This window comes from Balaenoptera acutorostrata, chromosome X (assembly GCF_949987535.1).
Source record: "Balaenoptera acutorostrata chromosome X, mBalAcu1.1, whole genome shotgun sequence".
Classification (NCBI taxonomy): domain Eukaryota; kingdom Metazoa; phylum Chordata; class Mammalia; order Artiodactyla; family Balaenopteridae; genus Balaenoptera; species Balaenoptera acutorostrata.
Window position 1 is genome coordinate 44,027,717 of NC_080085.1, and position 13,238 is coordinate 44,040,954.

General features: G+C 43.9%; 1 protein-coding gene across 5 annotated transcripts in view; it reads right to left on the reverse strand.

Annotated features, from left to right (window-relative positions):
• Positions 1-388: 388 nt before the first annotated feature.
• The window catches only part of SHROOM4 (shroom family member 4), a 214,810-nt gene continuing 201,960 nt past the window's right edge, over positions 389-13,238 (reverse strand). For 4 of the 5 annotated variants that reach the window (XM_057538370.1, XM_057538372.1, XM_057538373.1 and 1 more), the window contains 4 exons: positions 12,257-12,406; positions 11,199-11,379; positions 7,440-7,709; positions 389-6,524 (listed from right to left, as the gene is read on the reverse strand). In XM_057538370.1, the coding sequence (XP_057394353.1) occupies positions 6,255-6,524; positions 7,440-7,709; positions 11,199-11,379; positions 12,257-12,406 (871 nt within the window). In that variant the 3' untranslated portion in view covers positions 389-6,254. The remainder of the gene's footprint in view (positions 6,525-7,439; positions 7,710-11,198; positions 11,380-12,256; positions 12,407-13,238) is intronic. The other variant, XM_057538371.1, reaches the window with a different exon arrangement.

Consider the following 13,238-nt stretch of genomic DNA (forward strand, 5'->3'; position numbering starts at 1 on the left):
ATCTACTCTACCATACTCCTTCCCTAGAAAGATTGCCCTCTTCCCCAATAGGTCCCATCCCTACTATTCCCGCTGAAGTCATGAGATAGAGCTGAGACTACTCTTACTCCTTGTGTTGCTGGGTCTGCCAAGTCTGCATGGGGAAGGATGTAATGACAAGCTCCCTCCCAAAACACAAATGGTGTGGATATTGTATCTTTCAGGCTCAGGCATGAACTACATGCTTACCATCAATTCAGATTTTTGTCAATAGGAATGAGACTGACAGAAATAGGCCAAAGTGTTTTTCTTTTTTAAAAAAGCACTTTTATTGAGAAATAATTCATATACCATACAGCTCACTCATTTAAAGTGTACAATTCAATGGTTTATGGTATATTCACAGAGTTGGGCAACCTTGATGACAATCTAATTTTAGAATATTTTCATCACCCCAGAAAGAAACCCCATGCCCATTAGCAATCATTCCTCATTTTTCCCAGCCCACCAGCCTTTGGCAACCACTAATCTGCTTTCTGCCTCTGTAGGTTTGCCTATTCTAGACATTTCATATAAATGGAATCATACAATATGTGATCTTTTGTGACTGGCTTCTTTCACTTAGCATAACATTTTCAAGGTTCATCCATGTTGTGGCAGGTATCAGTACCTCATTCCTTTTTATGGCTGAATAATATCCCAACAAAGTTTGTTTATCCCTTCCTCAGCTGATGGACATTTAGGTTGTTTCTACTTTATGGCTGTTATGAATAATGCAGCTTTGAACATTTGTGTACATGTTTTTGTTTGAATGCCTGTTTTCAATTCTCTTGGCTATATGCCTAGGAGTGGTATTGCTAAGTCATATGGAAACTCTATGTTTAGCATTTAAAGAAGCTGCCAAATTGTTTTCCAATATGGCCACATCATTTTACATTTTACCCACCAGCAATGTATGTGTTTCAATTTCTCCATATCCTCACCAACACTTGTTATTGTTTGCCTTTTCTATTATAGCCATCATAGTCAGTATGAACTGGTATCTCATTGTGGTTTTGATTTGTATTTCCTTAGTGTTGAGTATTTTTCCCTGTGCTTATTGGTCATTTGCATATATTCTTCAGAGAAACGTCTATTCTGATAAAAAGAAAAAGTCTTTGCCCATTTTTAATTGGTTGTTTTTGCATTGTAAGAGTTCTTTATGTGTTCTGAATAAAAGCCCAATATTAGGTACTTTTCCAGTTATGTGGATTGTCTTTTCACTTTCTTGATGGTATTGTTTGCAGCACGAAAGTTTAAAGTTTTGATGTATTCCAATTTATTGATATTTTTGTCACTTGTGCTTTTGGAGTTCTACTGAAGTAATCATTGCCTAACCCAATGTCAGGAAGATTTATTCCTATGTTTTCTTCTAAGAATTTTGTAATTTTAATGCTTACATTTAGCTTTATAATCCATTTCAAGTTAATTTTGTTGTGTGGTGTAAGGAAGAGATCCAACTTCATTCTTTTCCATGTGGATACCCAGTTGTCCCTGCATCATCTGTTGACAGACTATTCTTTCTCCATTTTATTGTCTTGGCACCATTACTGAAAATTAAGTGACCATAAATATGAGGGTTTATTTCTGTACTCTCAATGTTATTCCATTTATTTTTATGTCTAACCTTGTACATATACGGTCTTGATTACTGTAGCTCTGTAGTGAGATTTGATTTTGAAATTAAGAAGTGTGAGTCCTCCAATTATGTTATATTTAAAGATTGTTTTGACTATTCTGGGCCCCTTGTAATTCCATATGAATTTTAGGTTTGACTTTTCCATTTATGCGAATAAACCAGCTGGGATTCTCATAAGGATTGCACTGAATCTGTGGGTCAATTGGGGAGTATTGTGATCTAAACAATATTAACTCTTCCAATCGATGAACATAGAGTGCCTTTATTGAATTTTAAAAAATTTCTTTCAAAAATGTTTTCAGTTTCAGTATAAAATTCTTATACTTTTGTTAAATGTATTCCTAAGTATTTTATTCTTTTTGATGCTACTATAAATGAAATTGTTTTCAGATTGTTCATTGCTAGTGTATAGAAACAGAAGTGATTTTATATATCAGCCTTGTGTCCTGAGACCTTGCTAAACTCATTTAGGCAGGTAGTTGTGACAATATGAGAAGAGCAAGAATGTGTCTGGGTTGGAAAAGAATGAATTGAGTAAATCAGGACTCGAATGATGGTTACTATGTATTGAGCCTGTTTGTGATAAGCTGGTGCTTCTCAACTTTTAATATGCATATGAATCTCCTGGGAGTCTAGTTAAAATGCAGACTATTATCATTGGGTTTCGAGTGGAGCCTGGGAGTCTGCCTTTCTAACAAACAACCTCTTAGTATATAGCTGGTGGCTATCATTTATTATTTTTAAGCCACAACAGTCTTTATCAATAATGTATGGATGGGGGGGCAAATATGAAAGATTTTCAGGGTCAGAGGAGCTGCCTGGAGTATATTTGGGTCTAAATCTTGAGGTTATCTTGGAAAGCTGATCAGTGACTAAGAGTAAATGTGTGAGACTGAACTATTAGGTAGAAGTCAGATGATACTAGTAGAGAGAACTCAAGATTGGAGGAGGTCTAGAAAGTGGCTCACCTCTGATCAGGATAGACTCCAGAACTGGACTCTGTATACTGCTGAGGTCTACACTTGAGATCATGCCTATTGTTGACTCTTCCTGAATTCTCAGTTATTGTACTGGGAATAATGAATGGTGTAGCATCAGTGCTATCCCTGAGTGGCCAGCATAAGGGTTTAGGGATGTGGGTAAGGCTCTGATCATACGGTTACTTATGAAGGACTATGGATAGGTGACCAAATTCCTTTCCAATACTTTTCAGCAGAATATTTATTAGGGAATTTCCATGACCTTAGTCAAAACACGTGAGATAATTTTTTTTTGTCCTTAGCACCTTTTATTGAAGTATGACCCTTGATGACAATCTGGCAGGCATATCAATGTCAGCCAAGAAGGGAGTGGTGGAGGACACAAATGCAGAAACAATAAGATTCAGAAAAATAATAGCTTCACATGGGATAGATGACCCCCCCCAACATTTGTACAACAAACAAACACTGGTTCTTTCTCTATAGAAATTGCCCCCTGCCCCACCCCCTCTAAAGACCTACTAATCTTCAAAGAATACAATATGCTGTTACAGAAATATTATTGGCATAGACAACTCCTTTGGCAAAGACAGAGGGAGACATCAAGCTCCAGACAGGAGGAAGTGGCCAGAAATGTGCCCAGCTTCCTCCATTTGGGGCCTGCTACTGGCAGAGCAGCACCTTTAGGGAGGCTGGGGTTAAGGCTGTGGCTCTGGTGCCCCTCGGCAGCTTTTTGGCACATGAGGTGAAATGGAAAACAGAACCTGAACCTGGCCTTGAAAGAGGCTTTTCATCTTTTCACCCTCTCCGTTCCTCAGCTTCCAGTCTCTCACTTTCTAGGGCTTTTTTTTTTTTTCAGTGTCTCTGTCCTTTTTCTCTTGGCTTCCCCTTGAGCATTTACTGCTCTACCCTGGCTGAGCCTGCAGCTGGTGGGACTCAAGGAGACTCAATTACCCAAAGCCCCTTACACTGATTCCTCTCTAAATTTCAACCACTGTGCTTACACATTACCCACTGTGGCCTGTACGGGGAAATCCCTTGCCCTGCCTTCCAAACTGCTACTCCCTGGCAGGCCTTGGTGGAGGGCTGAGCACAGGAAATGAGAACAGGCAAGAGATACTGCATCTCAAGTAATACCGGTGGCTTTGCAGTGCTATCACTCATGATGGGCCTGCCACGTCAGCATTGTGGGGCATCTGTGCCTGTCTGGTCATTCACCTTTGCCGAGCTTCACTGCTCAATATAGTATTAAGTGCTTTGGAAACTGTCCCTCCGTGTGAAAATGAGCATTCTTGTACTCTGATCCCAACTTTAAAATAATTGGAGGTGGGATAAGGAACACAAATAACAAAGTCAATAGTACTTTTAGTCTGATAAACTTAAGATACAATCATTCTAATGCTGACTAGAAAAGCCCAGAGCATGGTCATGGTGTCCAGGTAAGTGGCTATTTTTTTCCCTGGGCTATATTCCCAAAAAGCTGTTCTGGCAAAAAAAAAAAATATATTAGAATGATGGGCTACATTGGCCTCATCCTCCCCAATACAGGACATCTCCGCCTGCTCACTGTTTAAGAGCCTGTTTACAAAAAAAAAAAAAAAAAAAAATGATGGCAACCACAGCCTCTATTCAAAGCATTCCCCCATCTCATGCAACCTTGGCTTAGGTAAACCTAGCCCTTTATAAGCCATCAGCCTTCCTGAATAGAGCAGAATCCTCCACTTGATGGGAGAATGGCAGGTTGACATTTTAACAGTGGTTCTGACAGCAGCAGTGTACTAAGAGCATACTCAGGGCACCCCTCCCCACAGGACACCCTGCTGGCCAAGATTCTTCCATTGTTTCCAAATACAATGAAGAGGAAACGGAAGCTAGCAACCAGTATTTGTAGCAGCAGCAAAGTTCCTTGGCAAATTCTTTGGTTGAATGAGGCACCCCTGCTGCTACAGTTAACCTCCAAGGACCCTGAGGAACTGAGCAGTAACTAGAAGCGATGCCAATGCCGGGTTGGCTGCACAGGGCTGTGCAATACCAAGCATGGGCCCCAGTTAGCAAGGAACAGAAGACTGAGCTGGGTAACAGGGCAGCATTTGGCCACAACTCCCTTCCTGCCATCACCCACCTGAGGGCTTTTCCAGGATAGAAACTGGCTACCGGTGGCCACAGCAGCAGCATTCATTATTTGTGTGCCTAAGATCCGGGCTGGATTATAACTTGCTCTGGGGGGCTGGCCCTGGCTGGAGCTTCCAGCTACCATGAATTTCGGTTCCTCGAGCCAGGCCACAGGATAAGAAAACAATTAGATAGAGGAGCTCTTCCTGAGCTCACCTCTACGCCTTCCTTAGCTTGGAAATGGTAGAGAAATGGGTGAACCTTTGTCCCTTTCAGATTTCTTTGGTTTCAAGAAAAAATAAGAAGCAGTTGAAGCCTGTTGGGGAACTCTAAGCTCATGGTCATCCAGACTTCAAGGGAAGTATATGGCCAGGCCACAGTGGGGAAACTCTGAGTTTGAAGTGAGAACTCCTTCCTTAGACACTTGTTAGCTATGGTGGGAAGAATTCAAGGCCTTGGCACTTGCTTACCTAGCCATGGTGAATTCAGGCTGATCTGCAGACAATGCTTTCCTTCTGGGCTAACTTTTCCCTCTCCAACTCCCCTCTTCTTACCTTATTAGTTAAAAAAGAAAAAAAAAACCATCAAGACATAAAAATAAATAAAATCAAAAGGCCATTTAAAATATAACAACAACCCCCTCCCCCCAATAATAAAACATGTATCCAGAAGTCAGCTTTAGTAGAGCTATTCATGGCCCATAGTGTCAAGCCCTTAGGGTAGGCACCTGTAACTCCCAGCAGTGAGAAGGCAAGATGAAACAGGAAGTGGTAGGCCAAAGTCTTAGGACAGGAGGAGGGCCACACTAGCTGGGGCTGAAGATAGGCCTCCTCCCCCTCAACTAGATAATGGGGAAGGCAGGGGTAGAGCCAGTTTGTTTAAGCATAGCTCCTTCTAGCAGGGTATCAGGCGATTCCCAACCTTTGCTCACATTCTGTTAAATGTCATTCCTCCTTCTGTGCTTCCTACTGCAAAGCTGGGGTGAGGCCCTGAAGCTGGTGGTAGGTGAATGCCCTCAAGACAGCCAGATCTCTGTGGGAAATGGCTGGGCCACGAGCCCTGGGGAAGAGTGGAGCTGCACAGGCAACTTCTCTCTGAGAGAGACTTCAAAGGCTGATGATGGTGTGGGTGGGTGGCTGAGTACATGATGTTCCTGGTGTCCTAGTACAAAGAATAACGAAGGCACTTTGTTGGTCCTGTGTGTGGTGAATGCTTGGCCGTGCAAACTGTGGGAAGGAAAGTGTGGTTGTATGATCACACTTTGCTGCAGCTCCTGCTTCTTGCTTCTACTCCCTTGGGTAGAAGCTTGGGGCCTCCCCAGGTCCTCTTAGCTGGTTGGGAACACTGCTAGGTTAAGGGGCAGTGAGAGACGTCCAGGGTAGAGAATATGGAACAAACTGCTAACTAACTAACTGTTATCTACTTGCTAACAAAGTGCTAACAAGGACTGAAAGCGCTTCCCATTATGGCGGGGCAGGGATGGTGTAGGCAGTCTGCTGGTGGAATTAGAAATTACTGGGCCCCAGGAGTAGGCTCTCCCTGAGACATTTGAGTTGCTCTTCCCCGAGCTTGATCTTCTCTTCCAGCTCTCGCTGTTCAATGATGAGAGCAGATTTCATCTTCACAAAGTGCTGGTAATCTTGGAGCTGGTCCTGAGGCAGATAGCGGGAGACCATACCAAACACCAGCTTCTCCCGGCGCTCCATGTGCTCCTTCAGCTCCTTGGCATCTGCCAACTGCCCTGTCAGCTGCTGCTTCTTCTCTATCAGCACCAACTGGGGAAGCAGAAGACCAATAAGGGCTATATCCCAATGACCAGTCATCTGCCCGACCCAGTGCTCCACCAGTGATGCTCCCACAAAGCCACTAGCCCCTCTGCTCAGTGATCAGTCCTAGATTTCTTGCCCTGAAGTCCACCTTCATGCAAAAGCCTTTCTTTCCTGTAGCAAGGGGAGGATAAACATGACAGCAATTCTGGATGGGGGATGAGCAATCACCTCTTTCTATCGCTAAACTGTTGTTAATCTGTGGACCACCACTGGGATTGGGGTGGGGGAAGGCTCTGACAAAGCCAGCTCGTACACCTTCCATCTGGTAAAAAAAACCATCGCTGTGACGAGGCTTCCAAAACAGTGTGTGTCTCTGTGTGAGTGTGTGTGTGTGTGTGTGTGTGTGTGTATCCATGTGTGTATGCACAAGCATATGTGCCTTTCACTGTGGGTTCAAATTTGTATCCAAGAACCACTTGGATAGAAAAAGGTAATGCCATTTGGGTTCAGGAATTACGCAGAGCGTCCCAACCTATGAAATTGACAGACTCCCAATCTCAACTACTTGCTACTATTACTACTACTACTACTGGCAGCTAGCAATGATTTAGTGTTTATCTTGTTCCAGGCTCTGTTTTAAGTCATTAACATGGATTATCCAATTTAAGTTTCACAACCCCATGAGGTAGGTAGTGTGTTTACCCTATTTTTGAAGGGATGGAGACAGAGCGAGGTTAAGTGAATTGCCCACAATCACACAGTTACTTAGTGGTAAAGCCAGAATTTCCACTTAAAAGCCAGTGCCCACACTATTCACACTATGCTCTGCTGCCTCCAGACTAGCCAAACTTGAAAGAGGGATCCCTGGGAAGAAGCAGATAGCACTTCCCTCCATCCACACCCCGGAGACCTCAACCCTACCTTCTCCTGGTTGGCCTCTGAATCGATGCTGTTGAGAGCATTTTCCACACGGGCCAGTCGACCAGAGAGTGACAGCAACAGGTTGACTACTTTGTCCAGGTCCCCAATAAACAAACGGTATTTTTCAAACTCATTGGATTTGCAGACGGCTTTTAGGTTGGTCTCCACCTCCTCCCCAAGGGCAGAATTGGCAGTGATGTCCTCCAGCAATCCTCGCTGGGCCTCCTGCAGGACAGAAAGTTTTCTGCCAATGCTTTCGATGAGCTGAATCTAGGAGAAATAAACAGGAGAAGCAAAGGGTGAGAATGGGGACTGACAGAAACGGATCTGTGCCTGGAACCTCTGTTTTGAGATCTAAATAACCGAAGGCGGGCTCTACGCTAGTCACTGGAAACAAAGGAAACCTGAGCAAGTCGTGAGCAGTTCCAGTTTTCTGGACAGGCACCTTCTTTCCCATCTCTTCAGATCTGCTAGGAATCTCTGTCACCACCAAACTTCTTGGCATTAGATGAGTGGTACCCATTGGCTAGTTCTCGTTTGCCAAATGTAACTTACTAAATACTTGCTGAGGCTATTTAATAAACAGGAATGCTTGTGAGAGCATAGGTAAGAAAAGCACTGCCATCAAGTGTTTGCCTATCACTTCATTCATTCTCCTTCAATCCATTTCAGTACCTCTGATGTTGATGACACTGTGCTAGATCTTCCCCCACTCAGCTTGGCTTTTGAGGCCTTTTGGATGAAAGTGTGAGTCCTGGAGTCACAATGACTAGGTTTGACTGCTAGCTCTGCCACTTCCTAGCTGTGTGACCTTAGGTGAATTTCTTTATGGAGTTTTACTTTCTTTATCTGCAGAATGGGGTAACTGCAGTACCTACTTCACTGAATTGTAATAAGGGTTCAATGAGATAATGCATGCCAAGGGTTTAGCACAGACTAAGTGCTCAATAAAAGCAGCTGCTATGATTATGATTCAGTCTGGCCTCACCCTACCATTCTAATCTCACTCCTCAGAACCTCTGAGGATTAGCCCCTCATGCTGTGTTCACAACCCTCATTCTTATATTCCTGATTTGCTTATGCAGTTCTGCCAGCTCTTTATCTCTTCCTTCACTTTGGCTATTCCCATTCTTTCTTCAGAGCCCAGCTTTGCCCCTACCCTCCCTGCTGGAAGCCCCTGCCCCCATAACTCCTCTCTCAATGATCTTTTTCCTTTCTAAACTCTCCAGTCTTTTAGAATGAGAACCCTTGAGTGTAATTTGAGGTTGTTCACTTTCTGTTTCCTGTGTGTGCATCTGATCCCTCTCCTACCACTGATTGTGAGTTTCTCAAGGGAAGGACTGCTTGTGTCTTCTGATTTGTCTCCCCTATAGGTGTAGCCAGTTGTGGGACTGCACTCACAGGAAGGTAGTGTGGTAGAGTGCAGTTTTAGAGTCAGAGATGCCTGGATTCCAATTCCACCTCCTCCAAACTGTGTGACCTTGGGCAAGATACTCAATCCCACTGAGACTTCTGTTTCCTCATCTGTAAATTGGAGAAGTGCCCCCCCACCAACCCTCCATTGTTGTGAGGGTTAGATGAGATCATAGAAGTACTTAGTATTGTGCCTGGCACATTAAGTGCTCAATATATGTATATTGATGCTGTTACTACTACTACTACTACTACTACTACTATTACTACTACTACTACCACCACCACCACCACCACCACCACCACCTGGCACTCTGAGCTAATGGATACCTGTCTAGCTGCAAGGTCCTGACAAGAATAGACCTGTCCCAGGTTGCTCCCTGCCTTTGCAGTCAGTATTGCATTATGGTCAATGGCATGGACTCTAGTGCCAGACTACCTGGGTTTGAACCCCGGCTCTGCCACAAAGTAATGGTGTAAACCTGAGCAAGTTACTCAACCTCTCTGTGCCTCAATTTCACCATCTAAAAGATGGGGTAACAATATTACTTACCTCATAGTGTTGTTATGAGAATGAAATGAGTTAATACATACTACATGCTTAGAATAGTGTCTTCTATATAGGAAGTATGCTTCAGTGTTTTATTACTATTCCTGCTCAGGCACTCTGGGAGCATAAGCTTGTAGTTATGTAGAGTATGTTCTTTTCTCGTCCTTTATTTAGAGATGTCCGAGGTGACAAAGGACAAGAGAGCCTGCTCTGGGTCTGGGCCAGGTGTCATAATTCAGAACTGGTCAAAAGTCAGGAGCTCACCATGATCTTAGTGTAAAGTGTAATAGGTTTACATTTAGGGAAATTTCCAAAACCCACTGGAAATTAAGGATCAATGATATGAACGAGGCAACACAATTAGATGCCAAGAAGCTCCAAGTTATATCCGCACCCTCTGCTTTCCCAAACAAAACTCAGTGCCAGGGACAAGGGAGGGCTGGGGGCCAAATGATCAACTTGGAAAATCACCTACCTACCCCCAGCTCTTAGGTCCCATAGATCTGGAAGGAAGAAAGTGGACAGAGCCCTTTGTTTCTGAGCACTTGGGCTTTATAACCTGAACTTCAACTCTGGGGAAAGGGTAGTGGATAGAGCTGTAGAGTCATCACAGACCCAGCTAGAGCTGAGTGGCTTTTCTGGGATATTACAAATTGGTGACCTTCCTCACCTATTTTCCTCAGAGACAAAAACTGTCTTAGCCCACCCACAATCACTTCAAGTCACTATCTGCTGTTCTGTGCTTTGCCATTTCTGATCATGTCTCTCTTCTCCTCATCAGACATTTATTAGGTTTGCTCCTAATAAAAAAACCCTGAGTGAGCCAGGAGCAGCCCTGTCATACTTAGGAAACATGGAATCCAAGGAAGCAGGCACCTGGATCAATAAAACTTTGATGCCACCATGCTTCCTATTCTTTCCCTGACATTTTGCTTCAGATTGGAAAGTGGTGGGGGTCTCTTGCAAATGGCCTTGAGCTTTTTGTACAGGTCATGTCCTGAATAAGAAATATGGGCAGAAGAGCAATTTGCATTGAGTTCAGATGTCTACAAAGTGGTAAATTGGGCCTTTGAGGTTGCCATGGAAACCCTATTTGCTTATGAAATAAAAGGGGTAAGTGCAGGGAGGGCAAAGTGATTCCAGGAATTTGATTAGAAACCCAGGCTAGTGGTACTTAGAGGAAGAAAGGGGAGGCTTCAGAACAACATCATCTCCATTTATCTATTTTAGTACTTTTAAGAGATGATTGACTATCCTTGCAAATAAATATTAAAGTTGACTGGCCTATAATTTTTCCTTTTCTTTCTTGGCCAGTCTGCTCTCTCTTTGAAAGTTACACAGAATAAAATCAATGGCTGCCATTGGTTAGAGCTCACTGGCAAAAACTCTTGATGTGCCTTGGGTAGCGAGTTACTTACAAGGCTGGCTTATTTCAGAGTAGAGAGTCAGACAGTCTTGACTTTGAGTCCTGGATCAACACTTAGTCTGTAACCCTGGGCAATCTGGTCCTCTCAACTGGTAAAAAGAAGACAGTAATGTCTATCTTATAGAGTTGGTTTTAGGATTTGAGAGACACTGTGATGATGATGATGATTACTATACTATTATTTCTATTATTGACTGGATCACAGAGAGACTGGAGTTGCATTTGTGAGAAACCCAGACAGGCTATTTGATTTCCATATTGAAAATACAGGAATGTACCAAGATATTCTGGAGAGTGTAGAGGGCAGGTCAACCTCCAGACACTCTCAAGCTAAATGCAGTAAATCTCTAAGGCATGCCAAAAACTTCACCTTTTTTTGAGCCAGTTCGTGGTCAATTTCCTCCTCTCCCAGGCCCATCTCTGCCATCTCGGGTTGGTCTTTCAACTTGTTCAGCAGCTCTGCTTTGGCCACAGAAATATTGTAATAAGCTGAATAAGAGGTAGGGATCCCTGGGGCACCCTGAGGAGGTGAGAAGTGCTGAAACTCTTGTCTGTGGAAACAAAAAATGACCATTTGAGCACCTCTGTTGACAGCCTGCTGACCTTTCTGCTTCTTAATTTCCCCATTTATAAAATGGGACCCTGCTTCACCAAGGAGTTATAAAATAAGGAAATAATGGACGGGGAGGCACTGTTCAAACATAAACAGGCCATGTGAAGGCTCTCTAGAAACCAAGTCAAGGCCAACTTTAAGAACTTAGAAGGCTATTTCTACATCCCTGACTTCCACAGTTGGGGGGACTTCTTTAGAGATCAATGGGTTTGGTCATTAACACCCCAATAAAATCCAAAAAAACTAGCAGGCCCCTAAAGTTCCAGGCTTCTCATCATCAATGATTCCCCTTGGTTCAGGGTTCCAGTATATGGATCCCGCGGGAGGGGTTAGGTGGTAGGGACATGTCTGAGACCTTAGCTATTTGTCCTCTAAGACTGTTGGGCTCCATCCTACCCATCCTGGATGCCAGCCCGACCTGGCTCTATCTAGTCTGCTTGCTTACAAAGGCACCCCATGGCTTTCCTGGACACGCTCATCATTTCGCCTTTCCTGGTGGTGCCACTCCTGCTTGAAATAACCCCTCCACTGCATCTCTCCCACAGCAAAGAGGTCACCCATGACCTCAGCAGTGGTCACCGCGTTGGAGGCTGAGTTTAGCACCCCTGCCAGAGAGACCTGTCACGGCCCACCACATCTCTCATGAACTCTTCTGAGATTGCCTGAGCTGGGGCAGGCCTTTGGCCTGAGAAGGGATAACATCTCTCAACTTCTGGCCTATCCCCAATGGTCCCAGCCTCCTCCATGGTTGCAGAATGAAATGGGGGGAAATGGAACCAGTGGTGCCCAGGGGCTTGACCAGTGTAACAGCAGACCCTGTTGTCTTGGGTTCACTGAAGCCTGCGGGGTTGAGGTGCTGCTTCTCGGAGCCCCAGCCCATGAAAGAGAACTGCTCCTCAGGAAAGAAGTAGCTCTGGCTCCATGCTGGCTTAGGTTTGGACTCTTCTGCCATCAAAGCTTCTGGTCTAATGTGAGGAAAGAAATGAAATGCTTCCATGTTAGGGTTCAGTGATGGAGGGGCAAATAATTCCGCCTATGGTTTATGTAAGGGGGAGACCCACCCCCACTATGTTCTTGTTGCCACCCAGCCATCCCTACCCTCCACCTGTCTGTGTCACTGCCCCTTCACTAACCTCTAGCTGTTTGAAAGGAAAAATAGGAGAAACTCATTAGTCATTTTTGCAGCTATTTGCAGCTCTAAGATAAAGGTCAAAAATAATGGGTAAAAGGCTCCACAGCTATTTACTGATTCATGCTATGCTGTCTCCTAATTCATCACACAAAAGAAATTTGGGCATGCCAATATCGCTCATCCTAGGTATTCATTTTACATGGAGGTTTTTAAGCTGATAGCACTGATAAAAGAGCACTACTAGCTAACATTCACATAGTGCTTACTCTGCCCAGGAGCTGTCCTAAGATATGTGTGTGTGTGTGTGTGTGTGTGTGTGTGTGTAAATATAGACATAAAATGTAATGCTCATGACAACCATTTTATGGATAAGGAACATGAGGCACTGAGAGGTAAAGTGACTTTCCCGGGATCACGACAGTAAATGGCAGACCTGTGATTTAGACCTAGGTGACCTAACTCCAGAATCTGTGCTTTTCGCCACTATACTATACTAGTAGCCAAAGGGTCAACTTGACATCACATAAAACCCTGCGTGTAAGGAATTTTCTGGCTGGACTGTATCTATGTTAGCAGAGAAGAGAGAACATTCTGGAGGAAATATAAATGTATGAATTTAGGGAATTCCTACCTATAAGAAAAATATTTAGGGGCATGTGTGCGAG